Raw genomic sequence first — 21,091 nt, forward strand, 5'->3', positions numbered from 1 at the left:
GGCCTGTTTCCTCCCTGGCAGTGGCACTCCTCCTGATGCGCGGAGCTGCCCGGGAGCTAGAGCCCACCCTGGCACCCGGGCCGCAGCCAGGATCTGGGTTTCAGCACCCTGGGGGCGGGGGCCGACGATGACGAATTTGTTCGAGCTCCCCTCCCGACAGTGATTCTGACCGGCGGCCAAGGGTTCAGAATGCTGCTCCAAGGTCTGTGCTCTGGGTGGCTGGCCTCACTGTGCCACGGAAGCCTCCCCGGGGATGCTTCTGCCCGAGCCACGTGCCTCGTGGGACTCTTTGGGTCAGGCTGGGGAGGTCACTGGTCCATGCGCTCCCCTTCCCTGCTCCAGCTGGGCAGCCTCCCCGCAGGACTAGGGAGCAGCTCGTGGCCACTGTATGCTGCTCCGCTCGATCACTGAGATGCTCTCTGAGCCTCAGTTCCCTCACAGGGAGAGTGAGGCCCACCACCGACCTTCCTCAGAGGTGTCCCAGGACAGCTGCTGGGAACGTGCCGGGGAAAGAGCAGAGGGTACTGCTCTGCTACAAAGAATGCCAGCCAGGAATACCAAAACTAGCTTTAATTTGTCCAAAAGTCACATTGAGCCGCGTAAAAACTTTCTGGGACGAGGCCCAGAGAGAGTCCATGCTGCCTGAGGCCTGGGGTTTCTAGAAGTTCTCCAGCAAGCCCAGGATGCGCTTTTGCTCATTCTCCCGAAACTCCGGGCTCCGGCCGTCCCCGATGTTCTCCGCATACTCTGGGGAGACAAAGGCGGCGTGAGGCATGGATCCGAGGTGTGTGGCTGGGTCCCTACATGCCCTTCCCTAAATCCCCACTCCTGCCAAGGCGCATACTGTGCCAATGCCTCCAATAGCCCCCCCCAGGGCAGCCGTGGCCAAACTCCTTGGTCCTGCATTTGAGGTGCTCAGTGAACAGGACCCAGCTCACCTCTCCTGAGTCCTCCCTAGCCGCACCCCTCACTCACACTTGCAGTCACTCAGCGCACGAGAAGCGGATGCCTGCCACGGGCCCATCTGTTCGGCCAGTGTTTGTCAGTGTGTGACCCTCACCAGCACCAGCACCATGCAGGAACTTGTTAGAAATGCAGATTTCGGGGTGCACCTCAGACCCACTTATAGACCCAGCAGTCCGTGTGAACAAGCCCTCCAGGGAACTGGCAATGCACAGAAGTTTGGAAACCACTGTTTGAGGCAACGGGGATAAACAATGATCAAAATAGATGAAAATCTCTGCTCTTGTAAAGCCTGCTTTCTAGTGGGGGAAGCAACCAAGTAAATAACACAGATGGGGGGCTATCAGAAGGCCTCACAGAGAGGTGATGGAAGACCGGAAGCTAACTCCTGTGGGCAGGTCTGGGAGCGAGTGGCAGAGGGCTGGCCAGTGAAGAGCCTCTGAGCAGGGGGGGGCTCGCCTGGTCTGGTCGAGGGTGAGTGTGGAGGTCCGTGTGGCCAGAGCTCAGCACTGGGGACAGGAAGGGGCAGGCACAGACCACAGGGCCTGTGGGGCACTGCAAGGACTTTGGCCTTTCCCCTGCAACCAGAGCTGAGGGAGGGCTCTACGCAAAGGAGTGATGGCTCACTCCAGCAGCTGTGTGGGAGATGCCCTGCAGGGGACAAGGGAAGGCGGGAGATGTGATTTGATGGTGGCTGGGACCAAAGTCACAGTGGGGGGTGAAAAGTCTTCAGATTTCACATGCATTTTGAAGACAGGCTAGAATGGGGTGCTAGAGAGATACATGGATACTGACATCACCAAGAAGGATGACAGAGTCGTGGAGAAGGTGACAGTCAGCCTCGAAATCCCCCCATGAGGGGAATAGGTGCTGCACCACCGAGGAGGGGTGAGGCTACAGTCCCCTGATGTGAGAGTCAAACAGCTGCAAGATTTTAGGTAAATGGGGAGATGGGAGACACAATGGTGTCGAGATGTCCTGCCCGTCTTCAGTGGCGGGAGGATGTGGGAGAAAAGAGCCACCATTGGAGAGGGCCCGCCCCGGGAGGTGGGTTTCAGTGAGAGCACGAAGGCAAGGAGAATGCTCCAAAGAGGAGGACACAGAGGCTGACAGTGAAGACAGATCTCCAGAGAACACCATCAGAGTGTCAAGGTAGGTCACCATGTGATCCACTTTACCCAGTCACCCCAGCACAATACTTACAGCTCTCCATTTCATTTTCAAAAGTAACCCCTCAAATTACATCCCCCCTGGATGTTTTAGGAGGTGGGGGCGTATGGTGCAGAAATGCTGTGGAACTTAGGACTGGAGTGCAGGGCATGGGGGTGGGCTTCCTGTAGTGAGTCCCAGGAGGAAGGACGGAGAATGTGCCAGAAGGGGAAGGGAGGACAGCGCTCTCACTGCCTGCAGGCCCACAGAGGGGAGACAGTGTGACGTCGTGAGTCGGAGGACTCACAATCCTAAGTGACCTTGGGAGGGTCTCCTCTGAAAATGTATGGAAAGTACTTGGCAAGTAACAGATGTTCAAGACACACTAGCTCCTTCCCCAAGGCTCCTATGCTCAGGCCAGCAGTGTCACGTGTGGAGAGCCCACAAATCCCTGCAGGCCCTCTTAAGGGCCATCTTCTCGGTGAAGCCTACCTGGTCCTTTCTTCCTCTGGCTCCTGTCCTCAGGCCAGGGTCCCCATCGCAGGCCTGACTTCTAGACCACCCTGAACTTGTTGTCCTCTCCCTCTAGACGGGGAGTTTCAGAAAGACAAAGGCAAGTGCCTTACTTTTGGCTGAATAGCCAGCAGAGTCTGGCCGAGAGTGAACTGCCAGTGCGGCGTGGTGCGCAAGCTGTCAGAGCGGTGGACTAGGGTGACTGCCTGCGTCCCTGCCCAGCTCCCCGCTCCCCAGACTAGGCAGCTTCAGGTAGAATAGACAACCCTGGGCAAGAGGCTTTTACATAATAAAACATCTGCTGATCCAAATCAAAGACTGGGGAGAGAGAAGAAAGTGGGCAACCCCTCCCCTGCTCCCTCCCACCCCCACCGTGCTGGGGAATAACTCTGCTCCTGCCACTTCTTCATTTTTCCTCCTTCCTCTTTATTACTTTGGACATGTGCCGGAAAACGGGATTTGGGATTCAGACATGTGCCAGCTGTGTGTCTCCCCCTGGAAATCATCCTCTTCCGTTAGACGCATCCATCACCGCCACCAGGAAATGGCTGTGATGCCTTCTATTAAGGCCCCTTAAAGAGAGGGCTGGGGTGATGGGAGGACGGGATCTGGGGTGATGGGAGAACAGGATCTGGGCTGCGGAGACAGCCACAGGGCTGTACGTAAGTGCTATCTCTTACTCACGTGTGAATGATCTAGTAGTTGCTGCCCCAGGAGACAGAGAAATGACCATTACAGCATTTCATACCCCCAGAGGCATGGTCTGGAAGCAAGAGTCTTAATGGATTGAACTAATACTTTGCTCTCCTAATGTATTCTCAGACCCAGGAGGGAGGGAAGTAGAGAAACAGTCTGATCCTTTGGGGCAGTGATTTTCCAAGTCAAGCCAGCTTCCCTATAGGGATCTAATCTCTTTCTTAGAGATCTACAAGGTAGAGGAAACCAAGTCCATATCCAGAGGATTAGAAAAGGCCAAGGCCTTAGAAAAAAATACAAGCACACAGAGCACCCATCCCATGGCCTGTCTCCTGGCACTCTCTGTGGGGAAGGAGGAAACCATCAGATTCACTCTTCTCTGGAAACGGGCGGTGATTGGAACAGGTGCGATGTGGAAGGGGGCTGTCTTCTCCACACTTGTGCTGGTCGTTATGTACGGTGGCACGTCTGATCTTTGCAGCAGCCCCACAAGGGAGAGAATGCCATCCCTGTTTGCAGACAAGGACACTGAGGCTTATTAGAGAACTGGAGCAACGTGCCCAAGTCCGTGATGGTAGAGAAGCTGAAATTCAAACCAAAATGTGTGTGAGCTGGGGAAAAGGCACTTAAAGAGCCAGTGGGCGGGGAAGCCAGCCCCCAAAGTGGCATCCTCTTACCTAAGCAATATGCCACCCTGCCTGTTCCCCATCCTTTGGGGAGAAACTGCTCTGTGAGCACTCCAAAGCAGCCCAGCCCCACAGGGCTTCTGGCTACAAAGTCCTCCCAAAGGCTAAGACTCTAGATGCAATGTCCTTTGGTAAAGGGGGCCCAGTGGCCACAGATGTGGAACGGGTCAGAATGTCAGAACTGGCAGGGCTCAGAAACGCAGGGCAACTCTGAAGGGCAGGTGACTGGCCAGGGTCCCACAGCAAGCCAGCCATGGAGCCAGGCCCAGAACCAGATCTGATGAGGGCCTATTGCTCTTCCATGGCCACGGGCAGCCGGCACAGCTGTGCCCTGCACCCGCACCATCCGCCCCTTACCCCTACTCATTCTTTGTTTCCATAGTAGAATCCTACGTGGAGCAAATCGTGGTGGAGCCAGCTCCCTCTGGTTATTACAGCTGCTGCAGCAGTTTATAAATATTGAACACACTCCTCCCAGAGGTCTTGGGGAAGAGTTCTCTTTGCTCTGTGTGTGTGTGTGTGTGTGTGTAAGAAAGGAAGAGAGAATTCAGGAAAAAGAGAGATGCTAAATGAAGGGGGAGCTAAGAGTGGGGGAGAGGGAGAGTGGGCTGGGGGAGAGCAGGAGAGAAGAGGGTGAGTTGGGCTGGAGAGAGTGAGAAAGACGGTGTGCACATCAGCTCCCTTCCCTACTGCCCCAGCATTTTCAAATGTTCTTATAATAAAGGCTTTGATGGAGCTCAAAAACAGGCAGCAGTGCTGAACGCATAAATATTAAAGCAAACTTTAGACAGCAGGTTTACTATTCAGACACGGAATACAAGCTGTTCTGTTTATGTTAAGAGGGAGAGGGAGGGGCCCCGGGGCTGGTGGATGGGGAGAACTGTCTTCAGGGCAGAGACTTGGGCCGCGCTCACAAGTCTGGTTCAGACCCCTGAAACTGAAGCCCCAAATGCTCACCCTTTAAAAAATGCAGGAGGAAGGGGGTGGGAGGAAGAGAAGAATGCCCCTATTCTCACACGGAAAACTCTGGAAGACACAGACATAACCACAGACTGGAAACTGGGAAAGGAAAATCCATGTCTAACAGATTCCTTAATGACAGTGATGAAGCTGGAAGGTCTAGTGTCACACCTCGCTAGGAGGACACTCACCTGTAGCTACAGGACACAAGTGCATCAGGGATTCCATGAAAATGACACCCATTTAAAGGAGAAGGATACATATCCTTTACTTATTATGCTAACAGGGGTCATGTTCCCATTGTCCCCAGGACACTTGAGCTGGTGGGAAAGCACCCTCCCCTCCCCCACCAGGCACCGAGGAGTCTGGTCCTCTGGTCTGGGTGCTGGTCCACTGGCTTTCTTGCCGGCACCTGAGTCTAGGCTGCGGTCACCTCCAGGTCAAAGGATTAGGCCAAGGAAGCCAGGGAAGGAGCCTCCATTTCCTGAGCACGTATTCTGTCCCAGGCGCCCAACTGTAGTTCGACGTGAGCCTTCCCGAGAGGCAGTGTTCACCTCAGGTCTGCGTTTTACCGAGAGGAAACCACGGCTCAACCGCCTTATCTACTAACTTAGCCGAAGTGACACAGAGAGCCAGAATCACGTGGGTCTGTGCTCTCCGATCTGCTCCTCGCTGGAGGAGCTCACACACGGATCCCGGCAGGAGAGCAGCTGACACGGAGCAAGCACGTGCTATGTGGTGTGCGTCAGGGCCGTGTGTGCGGACGGTGCCTCCCGCGACTCTTGCAGAATCTGGTGAGGCAGATTATCTCCACCTCGCAGACGAAGGACTGCGGCTTAGAGAGGGTAACGAGCTGCCCAAGGTGAAACGCATGCCTCTCTCCAGGACTCTCTCCTGCCTCCAAACACGCTAGTGGTCACAGTCGCCATGACCTGGGGCAAGTCACACACACACCAACATGCCATCAAAAGAGAAATCCTGTCACCTTCTGCAGCTTCAACATGGCAGAGGCAATGCTCAGGTTACCGGGAGCCCCACATCAATACAGAAGTACGTGTTTATGAGCTTCTGCGGGGGATTTCAAGCCATAAAGAACAAAAGCAAATCAAAGGGCCGGGAGCCAATTCCTGAAAGCATTGTGAAGTCCTTGGCTCAGTTGTGGTTTGCCACCAATGAAAGAGTTTTGAGTCAGTAATCCTCTGAGCTTTCCCCTGCACAAGAGCCCAGCAGCCACCCGGTCTTCTGGCGACTTTTGCCAGTGACTGAGACACTGAAGAGACTTGCCAGCAGCTTCCATGGTAACCCTTGGCCCAAGTATTTATACTAAACAGTATTTCCGGGTCACAGCTCCTACACCGCATCCAAGGAGGTGGCCCCTCAATGATGGACATCTGTGTCTGCCCTTAGACGCCTGTCACATGTTTCCAGAGGCCACCTCCTTAGTCACTTAGCAGCTTCACAGAGACAGAAAGAACAAGGGTGGCTGCCGGGGACCGGGGAAATGGGGGGAGAAGGGATTGGGGGTGAGCGTTTAATGGGTACAGGAGTTTCAGTTTTGCAAGATGAAAATTAAATGTGTGGATAAGTGGTGGTGACGGTTTGCAACTGTTAAAATGGTAAATCTGACATATATTTTACCACCAAAAAAAAGAAGTACCTCTCCTGTGCAGCCTCCCTGGATCTTCGTTCCTTTTCATCTGTAGCAGAATGAACTGTGCCTTCGTGATTCCCACTCTGTGTCTTCGCACTGACTTCATGCTGCTTCGTGTAGTAAGCAGTCATTTCACCTGTGATGGGACTGTATGCCCCCCTCCCGGGACAGGGCCTCCTAAGTGTTTCATTCATCTTAGGAGCCCACCTAGTACCCTGTGATGCCAAGTGGGTGCTCTATGAAAGTGGATGCCCTCAATTCTCTTTCTTAAAAGATGGGAGGACTGTATCAGCCAGCTGACAAAGTTGGAGGTTTCCTTTCTGCCGGATGGAAGACCGACTAGTGATTCAGGTAATGTCCCGTAACCCTGTAAGTCTTGGTTTCCTTATCTGCAAAATGGAGGCTGCAATCCTGCTTTCCAGGGCTGCTGTGAGAACCAGAGAATACACGTCAGAAGCCCGGCCCAGAGGATGTGCCCAGGAGTGGCCATTCCACCTACCGTGGTCCTGTCCGTGGCTAGTGCTCAGCACACCCGCCCAGGAAGCACTAACTGAGCCCCTGTCTGCACCAGTCATGGGCCAGGCACAAGACGACAGGCACAAGACTGTCACCGCCCTCGTGGAGCGCACAGCGTGGCCCGCCCTTCTCCAAGGAAGAGACCAGCCTCTCCTACGTGGGCGCCACAGGGCTCAGGCCTGGAGCAGCTGCCAGTTCCAGGCAAGACTGGACTTTGGGAGCGCCGAGTAAGCAGTCTGCAGAAAGAGGGACTTTAATGAGCCATCAATTATTCCCAGCTCTCTTGGCCCCCCCAAAAGAAGAGGAGGGAGGAAAATGGTGAGAAAGGGGACTGAGATACAACGGGAAAAGTCCCCTGCTGGGCTTGCCTCATCAGCGTTTTCCTGGGACCTCAAGGGATACATCAGCTGTCATCCTGCCAGCAAAACTTAGGAAATATGTAGGCCATAAAATCAAAGAAAAAGCTTGCATCTAATTAGTATGTTAAAAAAAAAAAAAAAAGGAAGCAACCCAAACTGAAAAACAAAATTAAAATCAAAGAGGACAGACTGATGAGCTGGTTTTCTTTATGAGGCTTTGTTTTCTCATGCTTTTTGATGGAAGGAAGGGTGGCAGAAGAAGGGGGAGGGAGTGAAGGCTTTTAAGGGGGGAGGGCCTGAGCAGAGTCTAGCCATCCACCCTGCCAGTCAGCCTTACCCCTTTTCAACACCAACACTGCCCTGAGGGGCTCGCTGGCTGCAGACAGGCAGGCCACAGCGGCTCAGCTCCACAGCACAGCATCACAGGCAGAAGGGCTTCCCCGAGGTGGGATGAGCCAGGGTGGGCACCTGCTGGTGCAAGTCGGGGTCGATTGATAACCCTCTGATGTCCTGTCCTACCCCTAGGCTTCCTCTCTGCCTGGCATGTGTCTTCCCCCCTGGAACACTATTCCCAGTCCTGGGAGGAGCCCCTCCCTCCTCTGGGAGTCCACGGAATGGCCTGTGCTCTTACCACTCCGTTAGCACACTGTTCACAACTTCAATCTGCACTTACCACGCTGTAATTAGTTTCGAGTATCTCGACTGTGAACGCCTCAAAAATACGGCTCTTGCTTCTTCCTCTTTGCATTTCTAGTCCTGAACACAGGGCCTGGCACTCAGCGAACGCCAGCTGAGCAGCTGCTGGAGCGTGTATTTCATTTAGCTCAAATTATGGCTGGTCACTCACATATCCGTGCCCCCTAGATTATAAGCTCCATGAGGGCAGGTGCCGTGTGGCGCCCGAGTACAGGACCTAGCACGGTGCTTAGCCCCGGGGAAAGTCTTCGCAAACATCTGCCAAACTCAATTTGCGCAAGGGTGGGGCTGAATTCAACAATATGTGAAATACTCACTGGGTTGTCATTACGTGCCCAGCACTGCTCTGGGTACTGAGGAGACACGGGGAGCAAGCCAGACAACGTCCCTACGTCACAGAGCTTACATTTTAATGTATGAGACACACAAAACGAGTAAACAAAGACATAAATACAAACAATTACAGATTGTGATAAGGGAGGGCTAGGAAGGAAGTAAACTGGGTGCTATGATGGGAAGTAACAGATGGAGAGAGCTGCACGGATTCAAGATGGAGTCTAGGGGCGGAACCGGCGCATTTACTACTCCACTGGCTGTGCAGGGCGAGGGAGGGAGAACCGAAGGGCTGGCCCGAGCCTCTGGCACAGCTGGGGGGAAGAAAGCAACAGAGGAGAGGACCCAGAGTGGCAGGACGAACGCGACATCTGTGCAGGCCGCTGCATCAACCAAGCTCCACTCAGCGTCCGGTCTCTGCCTGACACCCCACGAGGCGCTCGGGGGCGAGACCAGGATCTGAGGGAGACGGAGGTCGGCTCACAGCAGCTGAGAACTCTGAATGACCTACGGGGTATGTGTTAGGATTTCACAAGGAAAACAGCCACCTACTACGTGTCGGTACCCGTGAAAAACACCCTTTCTTTCTCAGCAGATCACTGTTTTGATTGCTGGGATGGAGGTGCAGGGAGAAGCCTAAATGCAAGAGAGGAGAGCTGAGTGATAAAAAGTTCTAATTGAACAAGTGGGCGTTAGACGTAAATGTCATTTAAGACCTGGAGTTGCAAATCACCACTGCTACACCTTGGGGAGGAGGCGGCATGAAGTGCCGACAGTAATTCACGCGAAGGAGACACGGAGAGGGGAAGGAGCACCCAGGGTGCCGCCGTGGAAGGCAGGGTGCTCGGCTCGCTTCGTCAACGCCTTCCCTCTCCTCTTCCTCTGAGGGAGAAAATAAGATTCTAATACCTCAAATTCTCCACCTGCAAAATGGACACGATGGGGGTCCCACTGCCACCTGCCTGGAGCGGCTGTGCTGAACACGGAGTTTCCCGGTCCCATGCCTTCACACACACTGTTCCTTCGTTCTGGGATGTTCTGGTCCCAGCCTCTAAGACCCAGCTCGATGCCACTTGCACGAGACTTCCCATAAAATTGTGGCCATGCCTCACTTATAATAATGATGACGACAATTATCATCATATTTCATAATATTCATAATAGCGAACATTTACGGAGAACTTATTAAGGGTCAGACATTTCAATCTGTCATCTTATTTAATCTTCTCACCCATCCTATGAGGTCACAGAACAATTGGGTATCTTGTCCCAGGTAACCCAGTAAGTAACAGAGCAAGGATTCAGTTCCAGGAGCCGGATCCCAGAGACCACGGCTCTTAACTTCTCTTCACTTTATTATATGTACCATTTATCTTCACATTTCATCTTCCACCTGTAATGGGAGTTATAAGCCACTTACAGGCAAACACTTTGAGTAAATCTAGCCTATTCCTTCACCTTAGAAATGGGCCAAACATGGGCCAGAGCAGGAAAATGAAAATCTGCCCACAGCTACCAGTCTGCCCTGGCTTTCTCTGACCTCTGGCAGGAGCCGTATTACGAAGTCCAACATGGGCCTCTACTGCCGTGTGTGTAAGTCTGTGCTAAGGGGCCCACGGGCACGGCTGCATCGGGGTCCAGCTCAGGTACCCTTGTGATTGCGAGCCTGCCAACCAGTGCAGGCCTCGGGAGCCACTCCAGCTGAGGAAGGTCCCAAAGATGTCACGGCATTTTGAGGGACCCTGTGCGCCAGGCACTGTCTACTGCTGGGCACTAGACTGGATGCTGTTATGTAGTATCTCCTGAACCTGTGTAAAAGTTCTAGATCCCACTTTCACAGCTGGGGGAAGGCAAGGCTGGATGGCAGGGATGCTCTTTCTGCTACATCACAGTGCCTCAGATTCAGTTCCTGCTGTCTTGCAGAATTCCGGGTATTTCCTGTTACGCCCTTGGTTTTTTTTTCCCCTAAGAAAGCAATTTCCTTCCACTACACATAGTTTGGAACTGGATTTTTTGTTTCTTGTTTTGTCTTCTTTCTTTTTAATTTTTAACAAATATTTCTAAGCCCTGCTGCTTCTTGCGTGTTATGTGTTTTTTAAGTGCTGGAACTGAAGGGTCAGAGGCACAGAATGAATACCTAGGCTGGTCTTTGGTATCCTGACAAGATGACCTGGACACACAGTGCACGTGACAACAGACTCGAGCCCGCAGTGCAGAGACTGCTATGCACCAACTGCCAGGGGTACTGACAGAGACGCAAGAAGCATCACCTAGTGCTCCCGGAGCCTCAGACACAAGCAGCACCCAACTCACCCTTGATGATGTGCCTGACGATTTTGATGGAGCTCCCCCGCATGTTTAGGATCTGGTGAACCCTCTGGCGAATCTGGGGGGGGGGGGGCGGAGAGAAAGGAAAGGCACTGTTTGTCCTGGCAGACACCAGCACCCACCCTGTAGCAAGTGTGCACCTTGCACCCACCCCTGATGGAGCGGGGCCACACAGAGTGCAGGGAGTCAAGGACAGTGGATCCAAGTCTTTTACAGAGTCTCCGCCCAGGCAGGGGCCAGGAAGGAGGCAAGCATGGACAGGCCCGTCCGGGGCAGCCCCTCCTACCTGGGGCACGTTGGCGTTGCAGATCTCCGCCATGATGTAGCAGATGTGCTGAAGGACAAAGAGCCCCGCGTCCAGGCGCCGGAGGTAGAACTCGTCCTCCGTGTCGTTGTCTATGATCTCCCCGCGCCGGACCATGTCCTGCAAGCGAATGAGCATTTGGGACAAATGAGCTGGCCAGTAAGCCCACAATACACGAGAGAACAGAACTACAACCACACCACCAGAAGACCGTTCCATCGTGATGTGTCTCCTGCTCCTCCCATTATCTTTTAAAGTATCTTTCTTATGTTTTCATTTTTAATAGACTAGAGGCCCAGGGAGTCAGATTAAAGCCCTTTCTTTTTTTCCCTAAGCAATGAGTCAAGGCCAAAATGATCTCATCCACATATTCAATCTAAACAAATAAGCTGACGGGGACACAAATCTCAGCAGTTCATCTGCTTCCACTCATTCTTTACTCTTTGCTTCCGGCCCCTGAACATCACCTCTCTAAAACACCTACGGCTCTCTCTTTCCCTTCCCAGTCAGGTCAAACTCGGGAAGAGCGCTCCTGTCTCCACGACTCTATCTTGCTGCCTTGGTGGGGCTGATGGCACAGGCACCCACCGTACGTACACGTGCCCCTTTGGGCTCACATTGCATCAGTAGCAAAATGTCACCACTTCTTCCCCTTCGCTTCACCAGTGGGTACTCCGCTAGGCCAATGCCCCAACGAGCAACAGGAGTCTCTTTTCTTCAACCACTGCAACCCCAGGCCTATCCGATGTGCCGTCCCCAAATGTATTCCTCTTTAGCAGATTCTTTTTTTTAAACAGCTTTATTGAGATACAATCACATACCATACAATTTGCCCATGGCTTTTAGTATATTCACAGCTGTGTGACCAGCACAACTGTTGCAGGACATTTTCACCACCACCCCTGAGCTCCCTGACTGGCGGGTTATTACCGCCTCTGCCGCCAGAGCTCCGCTCCCCATCTCTGGGCCTTCACTGCCTTCCTTCCTTGGGATCCTAGGGTATCTCTGAGGGCCGCACTGCTTTCATGCGACCTCTACTACGCCTTTCCTGATTAGTGAAGGCTGACTCTGCTCCTTTCCGAAATTCCTGAGCGCCTCAGCACGCCTCTCCTCCACACGACCCCTCTTGCACACCATGCTCACACTGATCTCCACCATCATTCCCCCTGGTGCTAACTCCCATCTACAACTCCTTTCATTTCCTAAGGGTGGAGTATGAACTCCGGAAAGGTAGGGACTGAATTCTGTCTTCATGTCCCCACTCAGTAAACATCCATGCATTGAACGAAAGGGAAAAGACATCTCTGTTTTGGGCTGTCGGCTCTCAGGAATAAGAACTGGGTGAGGGACTCGTTCCGCATGACTGGCTTAAGACAGGTGCTTGACACATGCTTTTGACGACAACAATCCATTTCTTAATTCCGTCAGTAGTTTTATGGCCATGGTTCCCTCTGACAACTCGGGCTCCCGTCACTGATAGAAGCCCCTGGGACCCTGCTTTCCACTCTCCCAAACTTGAAGGACTTACCACTTGGCCATCAATCTCCAACAAGAATCCTTCAGAGACTGTTTAGACACAGATAATGCACTTCTTTATTTGCCCAAGGGGCCAGCCTGTGGCAACACAAGGCTACTTTTCATCTTGCTCTTAAAGGCCTCTGTCTGAGGCAAAGGAGGGCTGCACTGTCTGGCCAATCACCACTGCTAATTCCTAGCTTCATTTAGTAGCAAATTCCTTGGTAATCTGGTAATAGTGTTAACGTTCACGAGGTAGTCATGGAGCACTGGACTGATGTCCGAGGAGTTTAAAAATAGAAGGGTCTCTTTAGTTTCTCATTTACTCATAATCGTAACTTCCTGCTGCAGAACTCCTAAGTGTTCAGCAGTGGGGGCACAGGAAGCAAAATTACTCCTGAGTTCCACTCATGCAAAAAGCATTTGCTGCTAATACTTTACATTTCTATAATGCTGTAGAGTTTAAAGTGTCATTATATACATGGTCCTGACTACCACATTTAAAGAGAGCAGGGAGGGGATTATTAATCCCATTGTACCAATCAAAATCCAAAGCACACAGAGGTTAAGTAAGTTGCTCATAATTACGTGATCCCCAGTTACTAGAATATGGACTCCCTGGGGACAGGAATCCTGTCTGATTCACCTCTGAGGTGGAAATGATTAACATAACACCAGACCAGCTAAGCGCCCAGCGGCAAAGATGTCCTTCTAAGCACTGACTTCAGGCAGAAAAAGAATGAAAATGGAGGTAAGGGGATGCCCGGGTCTTTGTCATGATGGGGCCAACTGTCTGGGAGGCCACAGGGATACAGGAAATGACCGGAGAGTAAGGGGTATTAAAGATAATGACAGGTGGTGGGTGCTGATCACGACTGGCTAGGATGGGAGGGCATCTGGGAAGAAGTGACTCCCAGGTAACCTTTCCAGGTCCCGAGAGACAGCAGAATGAAGGCCTTAAGGAGGAGCCCTTCCAGGGGTCTGAGGCCTCCTGCTGCTCATTGCTCTCTGCTCCCCAGCCCCTCCACCCCGCCCACCTTGCACAGAGAACAGACAGGCCTGCCCTCTGCTCTGTCTCCTCACCTTTGCTTGTGATGCTGGTACTTTCCCCACCCCTCAATCTCTATCATAATATAGTTAAAAGTCTAAAATGTGATACTCCTTTCAAAACTTTTCCTGAGAGCTTTGAAAACTTCTCAGTTTTCCAACTTGTAAACTTTTCCAACTAGATACTAGGACTTTTCAGTCCTGAAAACCCCCAAGACTTGGATTTATACCTCTTTTACGGCACCTCCCATGACCTGCCTTACAGCAGTTATTCCGACGTGTGCCTCTTTCCTGTGTAGGCTCCTTGAAAGCAAGAGGTGTGTTTCACTCTTCTTTGTACCCTACAAAGTACCTTGCGTAGTACTTCAAGCACAGTAGGCCCTTGGAAAGCATTTGTCAAACAGGACTGAGAAATGCAGGCAGAAGTGCAGCGCTGCTTAATGAGCTGTGCATGCTACGGCGCCTGTGGACCGGGAGCAGGGGGAGCATCAGACGTAGTGCGGGACAGGACCGTGGAGGGCCAGCTGCCGGCGCCTGAACGCTGGCCGGAGAAGCGAGACATGATGAGCTGCGGGATGCAGCGCAGGGAAATGTCACGAACGGGAATATGCACCTCCGGCGTGACGGACGCGCTGGCCCGCAGCGCTGAGAGGCAAGCAGAGCGCACGGCTGGGAGGCCACAGCATCAGCCTCTGTGAGGAGTAATCAGACGGAGGAGAGAAGAAGTGACGAAACCCTCAGAGGTTTGCAAGCATGGAAACTGGGAGTGGAACACATTTCATTCGTCCGCCTGATAAAGATTTCCTGAACACCAAACTGTGGGCCAGGTATTGTATGATGTGCTGGGGGTGGCAAAGATAAATAAGAGGCCACATAATCAAGGAGATTATAGCCTAATAACGCTGCCAAATTATTAGTTTTTAGAAATGTAGTAATGCCTATGATCAAGGGCCTCTCAAACTGTACCGCATGCTGTGGGCACCCAGAAGGACACACTACGTCTGTCTGGGCGGCGGGGGAGGTCAAAAGACTTCAAAGGAAATGTACATTTGAGCTGGACTCTGAAGGGGTCTGACAGGCTGGAAAGGACATTCTAAGCAGAAGGAGTAACAGCATGGATCACGGACTAGAAAACTTGGCTAGGGTGAGAGAGAGCAACAGTGGAACATCAGCACCACTGAAAGGAAGGCTAGCAAGGAGGAAGGTTCTTTTGCTTATAAAGATCCCGGCTATCAGCAGATCATATTATTTTTGATGGATTGCTACATATGAGGCAGTGTGTGAGGCAGTCTGAATAAAAACCAGTGCTGCCACCATCTATCCACCGAGGGGGAGCAGCCCGTGTGTACTGAGGCCTTGTCACGTGTCAGACCGAGGCCAAGTGCTTTCAAATTCCTGTGCTTCTCACAAATACTGGAGGGCAGGGATTACTCCCCCCATTTCAGGTGAGGAAACGGGACTCGGCAGAGCAGCCCCCGCAAGGCTAGCGGGTGGCAGAACCGGGATTCAAACCCAAGTCCGTGTTCTTTTCATACCTCCATGTTTGTCTGGGTGCAGATTTCGGAGCTGTCTGCGAGAACAAGGCAGATGCTAAGTAAGAGTGGTAGAGGCTCAAGAATGGAGCACAGCAAAATAAGTTTCTTCAAATAGGTCAGAAGTGCCCTGGTGATTTCTCCTTTTTCATACTCTCCCCCACAATCTGATCTTCATTTAACCAGGCAGGTACGTACTGTACCTTCCCGTTTCTCTGAACACTGTCATCCAGAAAGGATGGACTCAAGAGAGCAATGCCAAACTCCATTTTTTCCTCCTTCCTTAGAACTTCAAGACTCTGACAACGTTCAATTCAACATCCTACTTTTAGATATACGGCCAGATGATTTGAAAGTGAAAATTTCAAATGTAGATCTGAGATACGACTTTAGCTCATCTCCAAGAAAGGCATCACCATCGCTGTGCTGAACATGCACAAAGATGAAACAGAGATTGGCTTCTAAGACGAAGTCTCTGCCCTGACAGTTTTAGAAGCATCATAGAAACCAGCAAGCAGAGAAGGTGACTGCTGTCAGGATAGCACCTTATCTAGCCTGTTACAACTCTGTGGCAGGGAATATTTACTGCTGACGGGATTCAGAAAAGTTGAGCACAAACGTGCACTCTGTGTTTAAAGGGAAATGAACGAAGTAGGATGGTTATGTATCGTGATGACGGAAAATAAGAAAGTTGGGGACAGTTCTTGTAGGAACATCTTCTCAAGTTTTGGTCTGTCTTAAGAAGAAGCAGGATCACATATCACCTTTATTATAAATGGATTAATGAATTTCTGGCTCCTTCTCTGGGATTCTAAGACACCAGGTAAAAAAACTGATCTGGAGATAAGGGAGTAGAACTAACCTCGGAAAAACTTCTTCGGGTGTCTGACTCCAAGATAGCTGCCGGTACAACCCAACTCATGATCATCTGGCTAGGATTCAGTCTTTAAAGTAATATAAAAGTAACATAAACATTCTAGGATCATCACGAGCTTCTCCCAACCCTATTATTTCCCTCATAGAAGGCTCTGGAAGAACCAAAGGAGTCTGATTTAGAACACTGATGGTTACGTACTAGTAGCACACAAGTGGACTTGCTTCACTAGCGGTAGGGAGGGAATGACTTCTGCCCAACTGACCAATAAGTCGTGCTTCAAAGTGACTAGACAAAGAAAAGAGTGGCTGGCCCATGCAGAGATTAAACCTGCGGCTCCACATCCTTGGCATGTGGGTACGAAGCTTAGTAACATGGGTACAGCAGGCTACAAATACCTCATTCTAAAACGATACCCAACCTCCCTTGCCTTCTTTCCCTCTTAAGAGACCCTCTGACTTTACAAGAAGCCTTTAATTAGACATTGGGAGTTTTCTGAATGACGACGTATTACTTCTATGAACAGGTTTCTCTGCCAAGACGGGACAGAGTACCAAACCAACTAACACTAACTTACTAGTGTCCTTAGGCAGGTCATCTAACTTTTTGTGGCCTCGGCTTCCTTGCTTGGAAATGAGAAGCCTGCCCTGGATCAGGGAAGGGAAACAGGTTTCACTCGCAGCGCCCGCTCTAACTCACTGCAGTGGCTGCCAAGTGTTCTACAAGGAAAAGGGTTGTGGGGCCGACTGGAGCTTGTGCGTGAGACGCCCTGAGACCAGTTAGCTGTCTCTGCGCTGACTGCAGGGTGCGGAGTGGCAGGGGGCCTCACCTGTCTTCCCTGATCCTGTGCTCTAAAAGGTTCCTTTTAGCTTTGATAACGCAAGGCAAATCTAGGACTGAGGCACCTCCATCACCCCACAGGATGCATTTCTGCCTGTATCTGGGTGTATATATGGATGGACTGAAGCTGTTGACTGGTGGTGCTCCCAGACAGTCAGAAGAGCCACCACGACAACGGCCTCAGGTAGGAGACATGAAGTGTCACCCTGACACGACACAGCGGTCAGCACTGACAATGAGCTCATCCTCTCACAATAAATTAGACTTCCCAGTGACAAAGAGACGAGCCTGGATCTGCTGCTACATTAGACAGGCCATCCTGAAACAACCTGGACGTGTAAATCGGGTGCTCTTCAAATGGCAATACAATTAACAGTTATTAAAGAGAAATTCCAAAAATCCAGTAACTTCCTAAAATATTGTAAATACATCTTACTTTAAAAAATTTCAGAATGGAAATCTGTACAGTACATTAAACTGTACCTGAAATGAGACAGGAGAGTTAAGATTTAAAGGAAGTCTTTCACAAATTAATTCATTCAACTCTCACCTCTGAGGAGAGAGAAGGTGACTGTCTTCTTTGTGAAGCAACGACAACGCAACAGCCACAGGAGTGCTTGCTACTTTTGAAAGCACTTCTTCATTAACCTCACTTGCTGTATATGCCCTGTGTTGGGCATGTACATTTCAGATATCATTCTCAGATTTCACAGATGGAAAAATTGAGACAGATGTCAAATGACTGTCACTGAGTTTCGGTTAAAGACTCTGGTGGAACGTGATTTCCTCGTCCGAGACCTTTTCCTATTTGTCCTTTCACTCTGGCAAGAGATGGGAAGCAATACACGGATAATGACAACAGCAACCTTTCCCGAGTCCTCACTGTGTACCAGACGCTGGGCTAAGCACTTTCATGGATTTCTTACTCTTCCTCATGAGGAGCTGGAAATTTTGACTGCTCCACTTTTCAGATGGGAAAGGGAGGCTTCTGGAGGTGAAATATCTTGAAAGGCCACAAAGCTCATGGTTGAGTAGGAGCTGGAGATAGGAGAAAATCCACAAAGTTTGGCTCCAAGGCTGTGATTCCTTTCATAGTCCAAAGAAGGAAAAAGTTTGTTTTATAGACCTTTTCCAGTATTAGCATATGAACAAATAGCATTTTTTTCTTCATGCCATATCTAGGGTCTAATGCAAACCAGCTGTATTAAACGTGAGGTCCTCTTGTGGCTTCCTGGGCCTGTCTTTTCCTTGTAAATTAAAGAAACTTAAAAAAAAAAAAAAAAGGGCAAGGAGCACCTGGGTGGCTCAGTCGTTTAAATGGTTAAGTGTCTGCCTTGGGCTCACGTCATGATCACAGGGTCTTGGGACTGAGTCCCTCATCGGGCTCCCTGCTCAGTGTGGAGCCTGCTTCTCCCTCTCCCTCTGCCGCTCCCCTCACTTGTGCTCTCTCGCTCGCAAGCGCTCTCTCTCTCTCAAATAAATAAATCCTAAAAAAAAAAAAAGGGCAGGTGTGTGTGTGTGTGTGTGTGTGTGTGTGTGTGTGTGAGAGAGAGAGAGGGAGAGAGAGGGAGAGAATCTACAGCTAGGCCAGCAAATTCCACATGCAATTTGGGAAAGTCAAAAAAAGAGAAGAAGATCGGAAAGGTTTTGTGTTGCTCATTCCATAAGAGAGGGCTAGAATAAAAACCTCGATGGTAATTCAGTGAATGGCGCGTTAAGTAGAACAGATTGCAATTCACGGCAGCATAAGCCTGCTTGGGGGCTGCTAAAACAAACAGATTCATCTCCAAAGATACACAAGGAGGTGGTACGTGTGGTGTCAAGGTGCCATTTCTGCAGGGTTGTGTGTTGTTTTCCCCTCCCCCAGCCACATCCTCACTTTAAATGTTAATCTGTCGTCAGGAGCACTATGGAATCACCACCTTTCCACGCGCCTCTATCTCTCTCAGCAGGCAAGTCACAAGCTTCCAAATGAGCATGTGGATGCCATTTCTAATCTGCCCCTGACAGGCAGCGAGCTGCCCCTCGCTGATGCAAGGAGACAGTCATAAAAGAAGCTGCTATGAAGCCAATAAGAATCCCTCTTGCCTTAATAAGAGAGGACGTGACTCAGAGCCCTGATGGGTCACAGTTACTTTATGTAGTCATGGGCAAGAACGGCCCTACCATTTACAAAAGGTCCATCTCTTTTTTCTTCAAAAGCAAGGGAAGAGTTTAGGCCATGGGAGAGACAGCTAAGTGGAGATGTGTGAGTTGGGGGGGGGTGGCGGTGGGCACAAACACCAGCAAATAAAACTTTCCTCTAAGAGCTTCTAAAATAGGTCAGACCATTTGAGAAGGATCCTAGAGATGGCCAGTCATTTTTAGCTGGGGAAACCGAGGCTGAAGAAATAATAAAAGGGATTTTTTTGGGGGGGAGGAGGGAGAATGCATAACTAACTGACAGCACTCTGATAAGGATCCAAGAATCTCAGACCAGAACTTTGCCCACATAGGAGAACTGACTATGTGTTAGGCCAACCCTAGCACATAAGCATGTGACTAGTTGCTACAAACAATCTCATTAATCTTCAAAATGACCCTCTGGTAAAATTACCTTGAAAACTAAAACACACACAGGGCAAGCCATCTCCCCCAAAACAGAGTTCATGTGTGGCTGAGCTGAGATTTAACCCTGGGCCATATGACCTCAGGATTCATGCTCTTTCTAGCTACCATGATGCCTCTGTGATGGGTGTGTCTCCCATTTCTAAATTTACTGAAAAAAAAAAAAAAATACCCATGACTGCTCATTTGAATCTTGACAACCTATAAGCCAGCCTTGAAAGAACCACAGCTTCCGTGACAGCAGATACAAGAACTTGAGGCCAGAAAATAACAATCCTGTTGGGGGTGCCGAGGAAAGACAATCAGGCCCTGCTTGTGGAGACTCAGCTTTAGTGGGAGAGAGACAAGTATACAGGCCAAAAACACTTACGATAATAGCTACCACTTATGGCGTACTTCCTTGTGCCAGAAACTATTCTAAGTGATTTCTATATACTGATCTATTTCATCTTCCCTGCAACCCTTCAAGATAGGTATTATGGTAATACATTCTCTTCCTTTTCTTGATGAGGAAACTGAAGGAGAGGCAAGATTTGGGTCTATGGCATGCAGGCTGCCATGTACAGGGAGCACGGGGAGCCATGGGGGCCGGGAGAGCAGGGGAGGCTTTCTGCAGGCAGTGGCACGGCAACACTAAGCAGCACGCTTGGCACATGGTACACACTCGACATGCATCTATTGATGGACTTTTCTGCCAAAGTTCTTGAGGATGCAGAGGAATTAGACAGCTGCAGGAGAAGGCTGTGGGAAAAATGGCACAGAGAGGTGTTCTGGATAAAGGAGAGAAGGATTAGGAAGGCACAGGTAGTACAGAGCTGCTTTTGCATGTCACAAGGGAAGGAGAAGTGAGATATGCAGCTGGGGGCGGCGGGGGGGTGCCAGGAAGGCCCCAGTGGGAGAGGCCTGGCAAGGCCTGGAAAGACTTTAGAGCACATCCTGCAGGTAACACAGAGCCAGTGTGTACTGGGTGGGTAGGGGCGTGGCACAGCTGCATTTTCAGTTTAGAAAAATCATTGGTTACTGTGTAGGAAATGGATCGGAAAAGACAAACCTAGGGACAGGGAAACCAGTTAGTGAGAAGGGCACTGCACTCCTACAAGAAGAAAAGATGCTGGCTGTCCCTGTGTTCACAGTGGTATTGAGGACAGCGGAACATGAAGAGGCTGCACAGAGATCAGAGGTAAAACTTACCAGATGGACCCATGGTAGGACCAGGAGAGAAAGGAGGAAATAAGAGAAACTGGTGACTGGCCCTGGTGCAGTCAAGGAGGGGAGGGGATGTTACATGGTTAGGGCCAGAGACCAGGCTTTGGACTCGTGACTGAGCCACGGGTGATGTCCTGTGGGAGGGGCTCTGAGAGTCAGCAGAAACTTAGGAGTCCCCGATGCACAGCCCTGATCTTACCAGGCCTGTAGCAAGCCCATGAGGATGGCACTGGAGAGCCTATGAACCCCACTGGAACAGGAGGGCAGGGAAGATGACAAAAGCCAGAGCATGCGGGGCCACACTGCAAGGTAAGTG

The 21,091-nt window shown here is 50.8% G+C and overlaps 1 protein-coding gene across 3 annotated transcripts in view; it reads right to left on the minus strand.

Annotated features, from left to right (window-relative positions):
- Positions 1–555: 555 nt before the first annotated feature.
- Positions 556–21,091, minus strand: part of CTNNBL1 (catenin beta like 1) — a 155,693-nt gene continuing 135,157 nt past the window's right edge. The window contains exons 14-16 of one of the 3 annotated variants that reach the window (XM_087853593.1): positions 11,137–11,274; positions 10,836–10,908; positions 556–747 (exon numbers count right to left, since the gene is read on the minus strand). In XM_087853593.1, the coding sequence (XP_087709719.1) occupies positions 659–747; positions 10,836–10,908; positions 11,137–11,274 (300 nt within the window). In that variant the 3' untranslated portion in view covers positions 556–658. The other 2 variants (XM_087853592.1, XM_087853594.1) reach the window with 2 other exon arrangements.

This window comes from Ursus americanus, chromosome 22, assembly GCF_024610735.1.
Source record: "Ursus americanus isolate L20-20 chromosome 22, mUrsAme1.1.p, whole genome shotgun sequence".
Classification (NCBI taxonomy): Eukaryota; Metazoa; Chordata; class Mammalia; order Carnivora; family Ursidae; genus Ursus; species Ursus americanus.